General features: G+C 45.0%; 1 protein-coding gene across 22 annotated transcripts in view; it reads left to right on the top strand.

Annotated features, from left to right (window-relative positions):
- Nucleotides 1-19,238, top strand: part of FRYL (FRY like transcription coactivator) — a 387,434-nt gene that overhangs the window by 245,242 nt on the left and 122,954 nt on the right. For all 22 annotated transcript variants that reach the window (XM_073583507.1, XM_073583505.1, XM_073583498.1 and 19 more), the window contains 9 exons: nucleotides 1,082-1,214; nucleotides 3,411-3,518; nucleotides 4,619-4,856; nucleotides 5,549-5,734; nucleotides 5,923-6,009; nucleotides 13,041-13,309; nucleotides 13,448-13,643; nucleotides 15,275-15,399; nucleotides 15,871-15,928. In XM_073583507.1, the coding sequence (XP_073439608.1) occupies nucleotides 1,082-1,214; nucleotides 3,411-3,518; nucleotides 4,619-4,856; nucleotides 5,549-5,734; nucleotides 5,923-6,009; nucleotides 13,041-13,309; nucleotides 13,448-13,643; nucleotides 15,275-15,399; nucleotides 15,871-15,928 (1,400 nt within the window). The remainder of the gene's footprint in view (nucleotides 1-1,081; nucleotides 1,215-3,410; nucleotides 3,519-4,618; nucleotides 4,857-5,548; nucleotides 5,735-5,922; nucleotides 6,010-13,040; nucleotides 13,310-13,447; nucleotides 13,644-15,274; nucleotides 15,400-15,870; nucleotides 15,929-19,238) is intronic.

The raw sequence follows: 19,238 nt of genomic DNA, 5'->3' as shown, positions 1-19,238 counted from the left end.
CACAAGCTCGCTGCCTCGGGGTTATCCTTGACACTGATCTCTCTTTCAAACCACATATCCAAGCCTTTTCTGCTTCCTGCCGACTTCAACTCAAAAATATTTCACGGATCCGTACATTCCTCAACCAAGAATTGCAAAAACCCTAGTCCATGCCCTCATCTCCCGCCTTGACTACTGCAACCTCCTGCTCTGTGGCCTCCCCTCTAACACTCTCGCACCCCTCCAAACTATTCTTAACTCTGCTGCCCGACTAATCCACCTGTCCCCCTGCTATTCCCCGGCCTCTTCCCTCTGTCAATCCCTGCACTGGCTCCCCATTACCCAAAGACTCCAGTTCAAAACCCTAACCATGACATACAAAGCCATCCACAACCTGAGTCCTCCGTACATCTGTGACCTATTCTCCCGGTACTTACCTGCACGAAACCTCCGATCCTCACAAGATCTCCTTCTGTACTCCCCTCTTATCTCCTCTTCCCACAATCACATAAAATATTTCTCCCGCGCATCCCCTCTACTCTGGAACTCTCTACCACAACATATCAGACTCTCACCTACCATGGAAACCTTCAAAAAGATCTTGAAGACCTACCTCCTCCGACAAGCCTACAACTTGCAGTAACCACCCATCCACCAAACCAGCTCTACCCTCGCCTACTGTATCCTCGCCCATCCCGTTGTAGATTGTGAGCCCTCGCGGGCAGGGTCCTCTCTCATCCTGTATCAGTTGTGACTTGTATGGTTTAAGATTACTGTACTTGTATGTATTGTGTATAAAGCGCCATGGAATAAATGGCGCTATAATAATAAATAATTGAGCTGCCACATAAGCTGTGGGATATACAGCCTTCATTAACTTCTAGGAATATGTTCGAGGTGGCAATATTAAAAAATACAGTGTGATAATATGGATCATGTAACAGTAGTGTCATCATGTAATGAACCGAGGGAATTCAGTGCTCATGTCACTTAGTTATAGTTATCTAGTCTTGACCCCCCCCATCCCTTCTCGTTTCATTAGTGTTGCTGTCCGTGTATTTTATACTGGTAAAACGCTTACATTACTGCTATGTCGTTGCAGGGATGTCTGTATACTATCCTCAAGTACGCAAGGCATTAGACAGCATACTCCGGCATCTCGATAAGGAGGTTGGCCGGCCAATGTGCATGACCAGTGTGCAGATGACCAATAAAGAGCCAGAAGATATGATTACGTATGTCTAATTTTCGATCATACATCTATTTGCACTTCATTTTCCTGCAGTTGTGAATAGTAATATGTTTGATGTACTTAAACCCAGTGATAATGATTCTAGAAGCTTATGTCAGCTGGCAATTACTGCATTGCACAAAGCTTTTCATTGTTAGTATTAAGATAACCACTTGGTGATGGAGTCAATTTGTTAACTTACTGACCATGCCAATTTTTACAATTCTGACCAGTGTCACTTTATGAGGTTATAGCTCGAGAACACTTCAACACATCCCACTGATTCTGAGATTATTTTGTGACATATAGTACTTCGTTAGTGGTAACATTTCTTTGATATGACTTACATTTATGAAAAAACGGAAATTTGGCAAAAATTTAGCAATTTTCAAACTTTTTATTTTTGCACCCTTAAATCAGAGAGTGGTGTCACACAAAATAGTTAATAAATAACATTTCCCATATGTCAACTTTATATCCGCACAATTTTGGAAACCTAATTTCTTTTGTAAGGATGTTATAAGGGTTAAAGGTTGACCGGCAATTCTCAGTTTTCCAAGAAAATTTACAAAACCATTTTTGGAGTCACATTGTTCGTTCATCTATCATATTTGGCTGTATATGCCTATTGGAGGTAGACGGCAAGAAAAAAAAAAAAGCAATGTGAAAGGGCCCTTACAGTCGCAAAATGTAATATTTTTTCCCTGGGGATAGGGCATAATTTTCAGATCAAATTTAATTTCATATTTTTAGATTTAATCCACAACATCTTTACCTTCAAAGGCACTTTATACAGGCTAAATCGGGGCACCACGATGGGCATATGATTCGCCCCAAGTTTCACCAATCTGTATATGGACCTTTTTGAGAAATTTTTCTTCTGTCAAGATAACCCCTGATCGGAGTACCTCACTCAATACATGAGATATATTGATGACTTGATCATTTGGAACAATAAAGATAATAAACTGATGACCATAAACATTTGAGTGCAAATGATTGGGGTTTATCATTCACCAGTACACAATCTGCAAAGCAAATAGAATATTTAGAAGCGACCTTCATTCTTCACTCCACTGATAAAGGCTTTTGTATACCGTCGCCAAACCTTGGCATTATCACGATCATATCAGTGGAAAGAGACACCCGACACCACCACCGATCATCTGGTTTCACCCCCATTGGCCTTTAGATCTAAACTGTGTACAGCGAGGTACTTTACATCTCCATATCTGTTTTGTGGCCACTGCCGGGATTAAAGAGAAAATATGAACTGATCTGCCATAGCCAGCAGCAGTGGATAAACCGTGTGCGATCTGAACTTTTCCACTTCATACATGGATTTCATCAGTCTGGTAATGTTAACAACTGAACGGTGGGAATTCCAGGTGTCAGACCTCCGCCTATCTGACATTGATGACCTCTCTTAAGGACAGGTCATCAATATAATAGTAGCAAACAGTCTCTTTAAGTCAAGCTTTTATATCAAATATATTTTTTTAAATTGTGTTTATTTTCAATAATATGTAATAAAAAATATTCACACAGGCCGCTAGGCCTCATTTTCTGTTTTATGGAGATCACGTCTCAAAAGTTATCTCATTATTATCACAGGCAGAAAAGTAACTTCTGTTATAATGCTAGAGGCAAAAAGTACAAAACCAATAGGTAATAGTTAACCTCTGCTCCTCATCTACAGACATCACAGAGCATGCTCACAAGATTACTAAAAGTCAAATCGTTGCCAACCCCCAGATTTCTGGTACTTGAGGCTGCTGTAAAGCAAATGCAGTTCAGGCAATTTGGCTGCCCCTCCAATAACGTGTAGATAGAGAATACAATAAAGTTATACAACCCGAAAATAAAATCAAATTAGGAGAACAAAGGGGTTTCACTGATTTGGATTTAATTAGTAAAACATAATATATGTGATACGTTCCTTTTAAAAGGAAAACAAAATAAATCTTTCACTCTATCTCTGCGCCTCCTATGTTGTGCTCTTTTGTATGTTCGTTTCTTCATTACATGATTACAGTTGTCTGTGACCACTATGGCCTTTCTTGTTGAATGAGTTTAGTAGATATCTCTAGGTAATATGGACTTGTTTGACCTTCATGGACAGCCATTGCCACGCAATATTGGAGATACAATATGGATACTAATGTCCAATTTCTGTTTTTTTGTTTCTTGCATGTAACAGAGGAGAAAGAAAACCCAAGATTGACTTGTTCAGAACGTGCATCGCTGCTATCCCTCGGCTTATTCCTGATGGCATGAGCAGAGCAGACCTCATTGAATTGCTTGCAAGGTAAATCTATTTGCACACTTTTTATTTTATTATGTTCTCTATCAGAAAAAATATTGTTACTGTATCTTGATCCCAACCAATTGCCTCAATCAGCTAAAATCTAACCCCTAGTCAGTGTTCTGTATAATGTCATGTATATGAGCTCAAAGACATAAGCCAATAAAGTGAGTGATGGTACAAACTGATATTCTACAAGCAGTAGTGATCTGGTGTAAAGCCCCCTTTACATTTAGTGATGCACCAGCGATCCGACCCGGTCAGGATCGCTGGTGCATCGCTAAATGATCGCTAGTGAGCTGTCACACAGGCAGACCTCACAGCGATGCAGCAGCGACGCAGCACACGATACTCACCTTTCACACACAGTGATCCTGACGTCCTCCTGCCCGCCTCCACGCGCCACTCGTCGGCGCCAGCAGGAAGCGCCCGACGAGAAATGGAGCCGGACATTCTCACGCGATCAGCGATGGACAGCGGGGGAGCAGATCGGAGGTAAGTATCACACATAGCGATATCGCTAGCAATATCGCTATAACGTCACAAAATTGGTGACGTTATAGCGATATCGCTATGTGTAAAACCCCCTTAAGTAATATGTATGATAAGGGCAAACTGTGGGCCCATCCTAGGGTGGTACAGGATAGGTACAGCGTGGGTTCCCGAAAGGCAGCATAGTCGGTGGGAATCAGTAGGGATCTGAGGTTTGTATTTTTACTTTTTATTGATTTATGTGTTTGTGACACTATACATGACATGTTGTGCCCAGAATAAAGGTTAAGCTTCCTCTTTGACTTCTACATTACTTCCCGCTCCGTCACTGTTGTTATGTTGGTGGCCGATATACTGTGAATCAATCTAATACAGTGACATGATTTATATGAATCTGTATTCTTGATAGTTTTGTTTTTTATCCTTCTCGGAATACATGGTGATCAGATGGTCACTGTCCTGATCTAGCAATATGTGGCTAAAGGCAGAATTACGATACCTCCTCTTAAAATGAAATGGCACACCGTTAACCGTTTGACCTGTTCCTACTGCCAGGACAAGCAATGCTCGCTGCAGCCCGCTGTGGTACATGACTGCTCTTTCTCTCCTAGGCTTACCATTCATATGGATGAAGAGCTGCGTGGGCTGGCGTTCAATACCTTGCAGGCACTGATGCTTGATTTTCCCGACTGGCGGGAGGATGTTCTTTCAGGATTCGTTTATTTCATTGTGCGGGAAGTGACTGATGTACACCCATCACTTCTAGACAATGCGGTGAAGATGCTGGTGCAGCTCATTAATCAGTGGAAGCAGGCGGTTCAAATGCACAATAAAAACACTGACGCACAGGTATTCATAATTCTGCCTGATTTGGGGAGAAACCGTATCATCACCAGTAGTTATCATTACTTTACTCCTGCAACTTTAGCTTTACAGGACAGGTAAATGAAGGGTACTCTGACTAAGGCTGTGTTAGAGAAGATTACACGTTCTTTAATAGGATGATGAATGTGATATCACTTTATCTGTGGGGGTCCCAGTGCTCAGATCCCCACCAATCATAAAGAGAACAAAAGAAACTGCAGTCGGCATCATGTATGTCATTGGAGAATTTTTTTTTTTTAATGTATTGATCCACTTAAGATCCATGGCAAAAATACAAAAGCCACATTGACGCGTTTCACACTCATGGCGTATACTTAGTTGCAACACAGTATGATACAGAATTAGGCTATAGGGACATCAGTTCTGAAAAATCCAAAATAAGTAACCACGAAATGTGTATTTCCCTGATGTTACGCATAGAGCTAAATCAATCAAAGGCAGCCAAAAAGAATTGCACAGCGTGTACCGCTCGCCATTCTGACAGCCATTCTTTATGACAGCAGAAATGGTTAAGATGCTGCATTGAAGCCAACAGCTCTTTGCCTGGGCATTTACTTCCTCAGTGATCTCATTGGAGAGGAAGCAATATCCACTAATTGCCATTTATAATCAGAAATATGTCTGGTGATTAAATATATTTTTTTTGCTTTTTGCAGCGGGGTATGCACAACGGAGCCTCCCATACGCTCCCTCTTGAAAGAAGTCCGGTCTCAAGTGTTTTCCATGTAGTAGAAGGGTTTGCGCTGGTGATTTTGTGTAACAGCCGATCTGCCACTAGGAGGTTAGCCGTCAACGTCCTCCGAGAGATACGAGTTCTCTTCACAGTCCTTGAAATTTCGAAGGTGAGCGAGTAGTTTCTAAATTTGTGCTTTAATAACACTTTTTATGTGTCCTCAATCCTGTTTCTGTACTCAGGGCATTTCTTATAGTACTATATGGAAACGCTCCTAGTCTAGATCACATTTAGTTTACAAGAATTCTGGAATGTTGCAGTTTCTTAATTTGTTTTCCTTGTGTTTCTCCGCTGTAGGGTGAAGAAGAGCTGGCTATTGATGTCATGGACAGGCTTAGTCCGTCCATTCTGGAAAGCTTCATACACCTCACAGGAGCAGATCAGGTACAACTATCAGTTACCTAATACATACACGGCAGGGGTCAAAGGCTGCGCACTAAATGGGTATCTACAATATGCATAAGAAATCATATATATTGTGCTGCAGTCATGATATCATTATCACCTCAGTCATATATTGCCATTGCGTACAGGAGGAGAAATGTGCTGCTTTTATCTACAGCAATTAGTCCAATATTACCGTGTCTTGAAAAGTATTCATACTCCATGAACTTTTGCACATTTTTCATGATACACCCAGAAACTTATTTGTATTTTATTGGGATCTTTTATGATCTACCAACACAAAGTAGGAAGTATTTGTGAAGTATAAATGAAAGGATACATATCCTTCCTCCAGAAGTCACATAATTAGTGAATTGAGGAGTCCTGTGTGTAGTTTATTTTCAGTATAACTATGGCAGTTCTGTGACGGACTCAGAGGTTTGTTTGAAAATATTAGGGATCAAACAACATCATGAAAATCAAGGAGCACACCAGGCAGGTCAGGGATAAAGTTGCAGAGCAGATTATAGTACATATATCCCAAGTTCAGACCATCTTACAGCACTATTTTAATCCATCATCCAAAAATGGAAGGCGTATGGCACAACTACAAATCTACCAAGACATGGCCGTCCACCTAAACTGACATCCCAAGCAAGGATAACACCAATTAGAGGCGCAGGTGAGATGCCAATGGTCTTTCTGGAGGAGCTGCAGTGATCCACAACTCAGGTGGGAAAAACTGTCAACAAGACAAATTTTAGTTGTATATTCCATAAATTTGGCTTTTATGGAAGATTGGCAAGAAGAAAGCAATTTTTCCTACGCCTCATTGGGGGACACAGGGACAGTAGGTGTTATGCTGCTGCCACTAGGAGGACACTAAGTAAACCAGAAAAAAGTTGGCTCCTCCCCTGCAGTATACACCCTCTTGCTGGCTGGGATTTCTCGAGTTCTTTGCTTAGTGTCTGTAGGAGGCACTTGGGTCTGGTTTCAGACCCCACCGTTTTTATTTTATTTTTGAATTTTCGGTAAATTTTTATTTTTTAATTAACGGAGTGAAGGGGGCGACGGTTCCTTTCTACGGCCCGCTCTCCTCCGAACCAACAACAGGCAAGCACGCGGAGTATACCTCCCCATACACTTTCCTGCGACGAATGGGTCTGATTCTTCTGATGATGGTTCCCTTACGGTCGGTACTCCACGGATACGAGGGCTAGCGCAAAAGGAACGAAGCACAGGAGTGCATGAAGAAGGACTTGAGCAGCACTTTTCCGATGCCCTGAATCAGCCCCAGAGCTCTCCATCCCCCTACCACAGGGTGGATCGATTGAGCAATACCCCTTTAAGACCTCCTCCAGCTCTGCTGCATCGCCCGGAGGATGAGACCCTGCAGCTGGAAGAATGCGGACAGCGTGACCTGCCTGAACACAGGAGTGGAGGTATGGGGTCGGGTCTTTGCCCCCGGGAGAAGCGCTGACTTGGCGTCAGCGGCGGTGCATCGGCGCCCCATCACGGCCCCCCCCCCCTCGGTGCTCGGGTAGGCCAGAAATTTAGCCCCCGGCTTTTCCGGCCTACTAGGCCGCAATTTGAATGGCGCCGCCCCCGGCGCCTACCATGGGAAGGCCAAAAATTTAGTCTCTGGCTTTTCCTGCCTACTAGGCCACAATTTGAATAGCGCACCGCTTTTCCTCCCGGGGGACACAGCACAGGACCGTGGGTAAGCTGCATCTGCCCTCAGATTAAAGCTTAACCCCTTCCCGGCACATTCCCTGCAGCTGCAGACAGACTCTGCCGTTAACCCTATCAGGAGCGCTATGCCTCAATCTAAGGAGGCTAAATGGGCGGTTAATAAGCACACTGTGTTTTTATACCGTGTGTACCATTTGCAAGTCTGCATTACCCAGTGCACAGACTAATATGTTATACACCAACTGTGACACGGCCTGCGCCCCGACCTGCTTTCCAACGCCCCTCGCCGCGCTGCTGACAGGCCTCCTGCGCTTAGTACCCGAGTGGGCTGCGTCCCTCTCACGGTCGGTGAAGTCTCTGACCCAGGCTATATTCTCCCTCCGGGAGGATTCTTTAAGTCAGAACCACCAGCAGGGGCCATTTTCTTTCAAGGGATAGTCAGGTGTTGTGAACTCATTTTCTGCTCCACCAGTTGAGAGTTCTCCTTCCGTTCTCCCTCTGGTGGTGACAGGAGGCAGTGAGGTTGGTTTAATTGGTAGTGATCTGCCACCTGATGATGAGGATAACGATTGGATCTCTGGAATATCACACTGGATATAACACAGCCGACGCCCTATCCTGGTGCTAGTGATTCATTCTGCTTCTCAGTTCTTGGACTTCAGCTCTGTTCCAGTCTTCTCAAGCTAAGTTTTTTTTGCTAATGTTCACACTTGCTTTTGTTGGTCTATTCAGTTTTTTGTGTGGTCAGCCAGCCCCGGCTGGGGATGTGCTGAATTTCCACTCTTATTTATCTGTATTTGCCAATTTGCCTTTTTTGTCCCTTATTAGATTGGCCTCTTTTTGCTCTGTCTCAGAATATTTCAGAGTGCTGATATAGAGGGAGAAGTCTAGTGACTTCAGGGTTAATTTTGCTATCAGACATGTTGGACATTATTTTTGTAGGGTTTTTGGCAGATTGCAGACAGTGTCTTTCCTTTCCTGTCCTTTCTAGTTAGTTTGGCCCCATCGTTTGCTCAGCCTATTTTCCTGCCTGTGTTTGTGTTTTCATCTTGTTTCACCGTCAATACATGTGTGGGGGCTGTCTTTCCTTTGGGGTCTGCTCTGGGGCAGTTAGTTTTTCCCTTTTCTTGCTTTAGGCTTATGTAGTCCTCCGGTTGTGACGAGGCGTCTAGATTCTTCGTAGGTACGCTCCACGACTGCTGCTAGTTGTGTGGTTAGGATCCGGGATCTGCATAGTTACCAACCTCTCTGGTTTTCTGAGACTTAGCTTGTGTTGTGGTGTTTTTTCTCCTCGGTGACCCATTCATAAGTCAGATCTCTGGAAAGCGGACCCATGACGCGTCCCCTAGTCACGTTCGCACCTCAGCATCGGAGCCTCCTGTCTCTCGCTCGCCTATTTTCTGAGGTTCACAGCTAGCACGACTCTGAATTCGAATTTGACTCGTCAGCCCCTCAGAATCCCCCAACTGATCAAGAGTCACTTGATTCACTTATAGAATCAGTCAACAGGATTCTGAAGTTGGATGAGGAAAATATTCCCGCTCCAGCACACGATATCTCATTTAAGAAAACCAAGCGTGTGCGCAGGTTGTTTACCAGCCGTCCAGAAACATAGGGATCGGCCACATAAATGGTTTTATGGGCTACTCAGGCTAAATACCCTATTGATACAGACCTAATGAAGGATTGGTTACAGTCCCCTCCGGTGGACCCTCCTGTATCGTGTCTTGCTTCTAAAACACTCCTATCTGTTTCTGAGGGTTCCTCAGTCAGAAACTCCTCCGATCGTCAAATTGACTATCTTGCCCGTTCAGCTGTTTGAAGCCTCAGGAACAGCGTTTTTTTCCATCTTTCGTGGCAATTTGGGTCTCTAAGGCAATGGCCGCTTGGGCAGAAGCCTTGATTACTTCCCTCCAGGGCACCATTATTCCTCCGGAGGCAGCCACTGTCGCCAGGCAGATAGTTCATGCAGCGGACTTTGTAGTAGACTCTTCTTGTGATGCCGCCAACTGCGCGGCTCAAACTGCCGCTAATGTGACCTCCATTACAAGAGCCCTATGGCTCCGCGGCTGGCGGGCGGATGCCACATCTAAAAGAGCATTGTCTTCTCTCCCCTTTCAAATGGGTCGTCCTTTTGGAGAGAAACTGGACCAGCTCTTTTCTGATACTACCGGAGGAAAAAGTAAATTCCTTCCTCAACACAAGGGCTGTTTGGCCGTTTCGCAACCAACATCCGACGTGTCTTCGATCTTCTCGCAACAATTCCGGTTGGTCCTCCTCTACCTTCTCTTCCAGATCAGGTCGGTCCCCGCAAGGAGACAGAGGCTGCCAGGTCTCAAACAGACCTAACCGCTCTTGGAAACCCAGGTCTAGGGCTTCTGGATCCAGGGGAGCCAGATCTCATAGATCTACCCAATGACTTGTTGCGGTTTCCAGCAGACACCGACAAAGTTGTTGGCCGCCTACTTTCCTTCAGCCACACATGGCTCTCAGTCGCCCACGACAAGTGGGTCAGGTAGCTGGTGTCCTCCGGATAAAAGATAGAATTTTCTCCCCTCCAACTCTGGTTTTCCTTTCCTATCCCCCAAGGAAAAGACAAGAGCCTTCCTTCGTGCTGTTCAGGCTCTGCTAATGGACAGAGTCATCATTCCGGGCACTCATCACGAGAGGTTCAGGGAATTTTATTCAAACCTTTTTTTGTGGTTCCCAAAAAGGATCGGACGATGCGACCCATTCTGGATCACAAACTGTTAAATCAGTTTGTCAAAGTACGGCAACTCCACATGGAATCCCTCCGATCAGTTGTCACGTCCATGGAAAAAGGAGAGTTCCTAGCATCCATCGACATCAAGAACGCTTACTTTCACATTCCGGATCTGCCCGTCTCACCAGCAGTTCCTGCATTTTTGCAATTCACGAGGAACACTTCCAATTCGTTGTCTTGCCGGTCGGACTCGCCAGCACCCCCATGGTCTTTACCAAGGTCATGGCGGCTGTCATGGCCATTCTCCACTCGCGGGGAGTGGCAGTGTTACCGTATCTGGACGACCTACTCATCAAGGGCCCGTCCCTTCCAGCCTGCGAGGAATCCGTCGATAAAACAGTAATACAATTTCTCGCCTGGGCTGGAACACAAATTTCGAAAAGTCTACTCTACCCGGTCTGTGGTCGCCTCTTCTGCCACTCGGACCAGGCCTTGACAGAACAGGTCTGCAAGGCTGCGACTTGGTCCAGTCTGCATACTTTTTGCAAAACATTACGAGATTCAGTCTTAGGCCTGCAGCTCTTGGCAGACGCAGCCGGCAATCGGCAGTACCTCAGTGGTACATGGGGTATTAGTAGATGTATGCTCCCCATCCAGCACCCAGAGACTGCTTTAGGACGTCCCACTGTCTGTGTCCCCCAATGAGGCGTAGGAGAAATAGGGATTTTTGTGTACTCACCGTAAAATCCTTTTCTCCGAGCCAATCATTGGGGGACACAGCACCCACCCTGTTTAGCCTATTGGCTCACTGTAAGCATTCTTAGGCTAAGTGCACATGTTGCAGAAAGTTTCTGCTCAAAAACCTGAATCCCTTCCCAGAAACCGCACCTATTTTTCCGCGGCGGTTTTTGCGAGGTTTTTGATGCGTTTTTTCCCGCAGCGGTTTCAAACCGCATGGAAAAAGCCAAAACCGCGGAAAAATCCGCAAAATTAATTAGCATGCTGCGGTTTTAACCGCAATGCGTTTTTTTCGCTGTGAAAGACGCATCAATGTGCACAAAAAGTGCAAAATGCATAGAAATGACTGGGAAGCTTATTTTTAGTGGTTTTATAGTGAAAACCGTGATAAAAACGGCTAAAAAAAAACGCTGTTTGTGAACACAGCCTTAGGCTTTGACTTGGTTATGGTTATTGTTGACTGTTTATGCTCCTACTGCTTTTTTCACCGAACTGGAGAAATCCCAGCCAGCGAGAGGGTGTATACTGCAGGGGAGGAGCTAACTTTTTTCTGGTTTACTTAGTGTCCTCCTAGTGGCAGCAGCATAACACCCACTGTCTGTGTCCCCAATGATTGGCTCGGAGAAAAGGATTTTACGGTGAGTACACAAAAATCCCTATTTTTTAATATAAGCCATAAGTCCCTTCTTAAGTTTGCAAAAAGCCATGCAGGGGACACAGCTAGCATGTAGGAGAAGGTTCTTTGGTTAGATGAGATCAAAGTACAACTTTTTGGGGTAAATGCAAAACACTTTGTGTGGCGGAAAACTCAACACTGCACATCACACTGAAAACACCATGAGCTACTTGTAACTTGTTTTTGTGGAAATACAGTGGTACCTTATAGTCACTCATGTGTAGTTTGACATTTTGTAAATTTTGTAAAATTTGATCAATTAAGTTCAGGGTTTATTTTTATTTGGTACTGAAAGTCTCATCTGGGCTTGGCACCTGGGGCTGATCATCTCGCCACTCTAAAATTTACAGATCTGATGCGTTTATGATAAACCCACCTTTGGTTCAAAAGGGAGCTGGGTGTTACTGATTAAGAAGAGGGTTACCTGCTCTAATCTCAAATAGACCAATTGGGTCCTGGTTTAAAGGGAGTCTGAGTGCAAAATTACTGTTCAAACCAAGCATAGGCACTTTTTGTACCCTTGATGTAGCCAGTTTACTTATTGCACTTTCCCAATTACTTTTTTAGCATCTATCTCTCCTATCCCCTACTTCTTCCTTGATTGATTGGAAAACAATGACTATGTTTGGCCTAAAATAAGAGCGGGTTTTATAATATTTTTTGTTCTGAAAGATGGGTTAGGGCTTATTTTCAGGGCATGTCTTATGTTTTTTTCCTCCATTGAAAAACAAATCCACATTTATTCTTGATCAAAAAATCTACCTTTTTTAAGTATAATCCTGTTATCACACATTCACTGCCCTTACACACTCACGCACACACAGATATAGACACACTGCACACATACATACACATATGTATGTATGTATATAAGCACTGTACATACCAGCCTGTCTGCTCTTCAATTCCTCATGGTGACATCTTGGTTACATGACCGTGATGTTACCAAAGGTCTTTAAGCAGTCTTAACTTCGGAATAAAAATGCTGGGGGCCCTGGGCAATTGCCCAATACCACCCCCTCCCGTCCCGATCTCTGGCCCTCACTGTTACTAGGGCTTATTTACTATAGATTTATGTTGGCATATAGTGTGTGCGTTATTATTTCATAATCTGTGCTCAGTTCTCAGGTTACTGAATAATCCTATATTTTGTTGTCCATTTGTGGATTTTTCTCTGTAGATGATTCATCTAGGTCTGGTCTGATTGTTTCTTTTCTGTAGACCACTTTGCTGTACTGTCCTAGCTCAATAGATCTTCAGACGCTCGCAGAGTGGAGTTCCTCTCCCATCAGCCATCAGTTTGATGTCGTCAGTCCATCCCACATCTGGATCTTTGCACACGTCACTCAGGGTCAGGATCCTTGGATAATAAGCCTGTCCAGCTTCATGAAACAGGAGAACCTGCCCAAGTACTGCCCCACAGCTGTCAGCTATGCCTGGATGTTTTCTTACACCCGCCTTCAGCTGCTTTCACCACAAGTTGATATAAAGTAAGATATTCTGTGCAGTAAACACAAGGAATAAAGGAATATAATGCATGGTATAAACTTGGTATTTAAAGATTTCCATCCTTAAAATATAGGGAAATCCACTTTTAGTTTAGGTTAATCCTTTATTCATTTTTGCAGTAGTCCCATTAATGCAAAGAAGGTGACTGCGGTCACCGGCAGCGATTCTTATATCGGCCTTTGGAGAAACTACTTGATTCTTTGCTGCAGTGCAGCATCATCCACCGGTTCTTCAGCCTCTGCTGGTTCTGTTCGATGTTCCCCCCCAGAGACGCTGGCGTCTACCCCTGACAGTGGATATTGCATTGATTCCAAAGTAAGTCATCCATAACAGCTAATGACACAAGGGGACTTCTGCCGTTGCTAACGGAGTCCGGATCTTGGTTTCCCACAATTAGTTTTCCATTTTTGCTCTCCTAGAAATAAAGTTGTAAAACAACCTAAACTGAAAACTGTTTTGCTGCCAATATTCACTTGTTTAAAGTAACTCTGTCAGCACAGAATGACTGTTCACACCAATTATAGGCTCTCTGTGCATCCTTGGTGTGGCCAGTCATTTATATACAGTTAGGTCCATATATATTTGGACAGAGGTCCATAAATATTTCGACAGACAACATTTTTCTAATTTTGGTTCTAGACATTACCACAATGAATTTTAAACAAAACAATTCAGAGAATTGAGAATGACATAACGAAGGGATTGCCCACACCTGTCCATGAAATAGCCTTGGAGTCAATTGTTCAATTACTTTTGGTCCCTTTAAAAACAGGGTGGCACATGTTAAGGAGCTGAAACTCCTAAACCCTTCATCCAATTTTTGTGGATACCCTCAAATGAAAGTTGAAAGTCTGAACCTCAACTGTATCTGAATTGTTTTGTTTAAAATTCATTGTGGTAATGCCTAGAACCAAAATTAGAAAAATGTTGTCTCTGTCCAAATATATATGGACCTAACTGTACACCTTCCCATCTGCTTGTTTTCCCTCAATCTCCACCACTCCTCTGATTAACACTTCTGGCTTCATAAAGCCAGAGGAGGTTGGGGATAGATGGGAAAACAAGTAGGTGGGAAGGCGTATACAATAAATGGCCACGCCATGGTGCACAGAGTTTCTTGCTTCCGTGTACAGCCATTCAACACGTGTTCTTTTTGCTTGAGAACTTGCCCAACGTTAATATAAGTTTTAAATTCCTTTCAATTATCAAAGTGTATACAGGTACTTTCTGTTTTTTTTTGTTTTTTTTTATAAGGTCAACTTAAAATTAGTTTTTGAAGCAGGCCACGTATGCTTCCAGATGCAGATTTATGTCTTCAGACTGCTATCACAGGCACAAGACTTGGATCCAAATCTTCTTGTATCACTCTTCCTTATCCAAAGCATTTGGCAGTCCTCTTGATGCTGTCATGTATAGTGACAAAAAGTGGTTGCCTGTGTATTGAAAGCTTGAAGGGTTATTCCCATCTTGGCAAGTTATCACATAATCACAGAAAAACTAAGTTGCTACTTGTTGGGGTCCGACCATGGCTCCATTCACTGTCTATGAGACTGCTGGAGATAGGTAAGCACTGTACCTCATCTGCAAAGTGCAAACTGTATGGGGATAGCAGATTGTCACTGCGATTCTTCATCTCCATACAGTTTGCATATTCTCTGCCCCGTGAGGGACTGTGCTGCCGAACAATCGTGGACTTTTTGACCTCCAAGGTGCAGTCATCTTTTTGCTTGTTTGTCAGCTGATTGCTGGAATTGTTCAGGCAGGGTAATAATGTTGGCTTTCCCTTACCAAGGCCCCCTTACACAGCCCAAGAGATGAACTAACAGGGTTGCTTGAATACCAGCTAAAAAGACTACCCAACTCTTGCAATTGTTACCATTACCCTGTGTATATATATACTACCGTCACCTACTAAAGTGATCTGTACAACTGATTGTATTTTGCAGATCATCGGCAGTCCGTCCCCCTCATCCCTATTCAAGCACATAGTACCAATGATGCGTTCTGAGAGCATGGAAATCACAGAATCTCTTGTTCTGGGCCTTGGCAGGACCAACCCGGGAGCTTTTAGGTAAGGTGGAGGTCTTACCCAATCCAGTATGTATTCTAGTGGCTTCCTATTTCATGCTTGTGATGTTTCCTTGTGTTGGGTTCCAAGGGATAATGCTGGATTTGAATAAAAGTTCCTGTGTTTCCCCATATTATCAAAAAGAATGCCACTTTTCTATTGAACTGCAATACCAAACACAGCCCATGAATAAGAGAGTTGGGAAAAAAACAAACATAATGGTATATGTCCAGTCTCGTGAAGGGAAACTACTCCATGAAACGCCAAGACAGGAATGTATTTTGCTGCACAGCCGTCTCTTCATTGACATTTTTATATGCCTAAAATCACTAATAATGACAAGTCTGGTTGTAAACTTTCCCTTTGATTTGTTACACTGGAGAGTAGATTTTGGGTAAACTCCAGTGTCTCTGCCAAAGCAGCTGTTTTCACAACAAGTGTCTAATACGACTGTATGTTGTTGTTTGTATCCAGGGAATTAATTGAGGAGCTGCACCCCATCATTAAAGAAGCACTTGATAGGAGGCCAGAGGTAATTCTGTTTCACTGTTGTTTTGTGTTTTATGCTGCGATTTCTTTATTTCCCCCCCTTTTACAAGCCAAATGAATGAATTGTAAGTTACTTACCGTGTATACTCGCGTATAAGCCGAGTTTTTCAGCACATTTTTTTGTGGTGAAAATGACCATCTTGGCTTATACACGAGTCATTGTCCCAGAAGGGGGAGGGGGAGCAGCGGGTCACAGAACGCATGAGCTGGCTGCTGTGGCTAAAACCTATGCCCGCTGCTAAAAAGAAATGAATATTCACTGCACTTGCGGTGAACATTCATTTCTCTCATAGCGCGCACAGTGTCAGCAGCAGTCGCCGGCTTCAAAGCAGCTGCCGGGCTATCACGGGTGCTCACTCATTAAGGTAATGAATATTCACCTCTCTCCACTCCTATAGACGTGAAGAGAGGTGAATATTCATTACCTTAATGAGCGGGGACACATGATCACTTGGCCGCAGGAGCTGCTGGTACCAGAAGGAGATGCTGCAAGGGTGTGCAGGGAAGGTAAGTAGGATGTTTTTCTCTATTGCTTCATTGGGGGACACAGAAAACCATGGGTGTAAGCTATGCTGCCACTAGGAGGCTGCTGCAAGGGTGCGCAGGGAAGGTAAGTAGGATATTTTCTCCTACGCCTCATTGGGGGACACAGAGACCGTGGGTGTTATGCTGCTGGCCACTAGGAGGACAATAAGTAAACCAGAAAAAAAGTTAGCTCCTCCCCAGCAGTATACACCCTCTCGCTGGCTGAAATTCTCCAGTTCTTACTTAGTGTCTATAGGAGGCACTTGGGTCCACCGTTTTTATTTTATTTTTGAATTTTCGGTAAATTTTTTTTTTTTTTAATTAACGGAGTGAAGGGGCGACGGTTCCTTTCTACGGGCCGCTCTCCCCGAACTAGCAACAGGCAAGCACGTGGAGTAACCCTTCACGTACACTTTCCTGCGACGAATGGGGCTAATTCCTCTGACAATGGTTCCCTTATGGTCGGTACTCCACGGATATGAGGGCAAGCGCAACAGGACGTAGCACAGGAGTGCATGGAGCAGACCTGAACAGCACTTTTTCGGATGCCCTGAATCAGCCCCAGAGCTCTCCGTCCCCCTACCCAGAGGGTGGATCGATTGAGCAATACCCCCCTGTAAAACCTCCTCCAGCTCTGCTACATCGCCAGATGAGACTGAAAGACCCTGGACAGCGACGACCTGACTGAGCACAAGAGTGGAGGTATGGGGTCGGGTCCTTGTCCCCGGGAGAAGCGCTGACTTAGTTTCAGCGGCGGTGCTCTTACCGTGGGGAGGCCAGAAATTTAGCCCCCGGCTTTTTCGGCCTGCTAGGCCGCAATTTAAATAGTGCCGCCCTCTATAGCGCCGCCTACCGCGGGTAGGCCAAAAATTTAGTCCCCGGCTTTTCCAGCCTACTAGGCCGCAGTTTGAATATCGTCACCGCCCCCTCTTGGCGCCTCTCATTCCAAACGAGACGTGCAATTCTAATCTCGGGGGCCTTGTCTGTTACCTCTGCTGCACTTAACCCTTTCAGAAGCAGCCGAATTCCGGGTGATGCCACAGGGCCACCGTTTTCCTCCCGGGGGACATAAAACAGGACCGTGGGTAAGCTGCATCTGCCCTCAGATTAAAGCTTAACCCCTTCCCGGCACATACCCTGCAGCTGCAGTCAGACTCTGCCGTTAACCCTTTCTGGAGCGCTATGCCTCACTCACAGGAGGCTAAACGGGCCGCTAAGAAGCACACTGCGCTTTTCTACCTTGTGTACTACCTGCAAGTCAGCCTTACCACAGCGAGCTTGACTCTCCAGTGCTCAAGCTAATCCGTTATGCACGGACCGCGACCCGGCCTGCGCCCGAACCGCGACCCGACCTGCGCTCCAACGCCCCTCGCAGCCGCTGCTGACGGGCCTCCTGCATCTGGTTCCCCCGAGTGGACTGCGCCCCTGTCACGGTCAGTGGTGCCTCTGACCAAGGCTATATTCCCCCTCCGGGAGGACTGTCTCTGCCAAAGCGGGCTCATGGAGCATCAGCGACTCCTGTCTCTCGCTCGCCCTCTCCTGAGGTTCACAGCGAGCATAACTCTGATTTTGTATCTGTCACATCAGCCCCTCAGAATCCCCCAACTGATCAAGAGTCGCTTGATTCTCTTATAGAATCAGTCAACAGGATTCTGAGGTTGAATGAGGAAAATATTCCCGCTGCAGCACTCCTCATTTAAGGAATAAGCGTGTGCGCTGGTTATTTACCAGCCGTCCAGTATCATAGGGATCAGCCATAAGTGGTTCACTGGGCAAAAGTTTACTCTAGCTAAATACCCTTTTGATCCAGACCTAATGAAGGATCGATTACAGATCCCTCCGGTAGGCCCTCCTGTACCGCGTCTTGCTTCTACAATGCTCCTATCTGTTTCTGAGGGTTCCTCGGTCAGAAACCCCTACGATCATCAAATTGACTACCTTGCCCGTTCAATTTTTTGGAAGCTTCAGGAGCGGCGTTTGTTCCATCCTTCGACGAAGTTTAGGTCACTAAGGCATGGCCGCTTGGGCAGAAGTCCTGATTACTGCCTTCCAGGGCACCAATCTTCCTCCGGAGACCACCTCTGTCGCCAGCCAGATGATTCACACAGCGAACTTTGTAGTAGACGCTTCTTTTCAGGCCGCCAATTGCGTGGCTTATGCTGCCGCTAATGCGATCTCCATTAGAAGAGCCCCAGGGGTCCGCGGCTGGTGGGCAGATGCCACATCTAAAAGTTTGTTGACTTCTCCCCCCTTTTCAAGCGGGTCATCTTTTTGGTGAGAGACTGGAGCAGCTCATTTCTGATACTACCGGGGGAGAAGACAAGTAAATTCCTTCCTCAACAAAGGGCTGTTCGGCCGTTTTCGCTCCAACAGCCGACGTATTTAGATTTTCTCGAAACAATTCCAGTTGGTCCTCCTCTACCTTCTCTTTCGGATCAGGTCTGTCCCCGGGCGGAGACAGAGGCTCCCAGATCTCATGCAGATCTAACCGTTCTTAGAAACCCAGGCCTAGGGCTTCTGGATCTAGGGGAGCCAGATCTCATAGATCTACCTAATGACGACAAATGGGTCAGGAAGCTGGTATTCTTTGGATATAATATACAATTTCTCCCCCCCCCCTCCAACTTGAGTTTTCCCTTCCTCTTCCTCCAAGAGAAAGACAAGAGCCTTCCTTCGGGCTGTTCAGGCTCTCCTTTGCTGTTCAGATGCAAAAATATGCTCCTTCCGGTTCCTCATCATTTTATCACTGCTGGACACACTATTGCACA

This window comes from Dendrobates tinctorius, unplaced genomic scaffold (assembly GCF_039654945.1).
Source record: "Dendrobates tinctorius isolate UK_male_01 unplaced genomic scaffold, ASM3965494v1 ptg000079l, whole genome shotgun sequence".
Lineage (NCBI taxonomy): Eukaryota > Metazoa > Chordata > Amphibia > Anura > Dendrobatidae > Dendrobates > Dendrobates tinctorius.
This window is presented reverse-complemented; position numbering and strand designations above follow the sequence as displayed.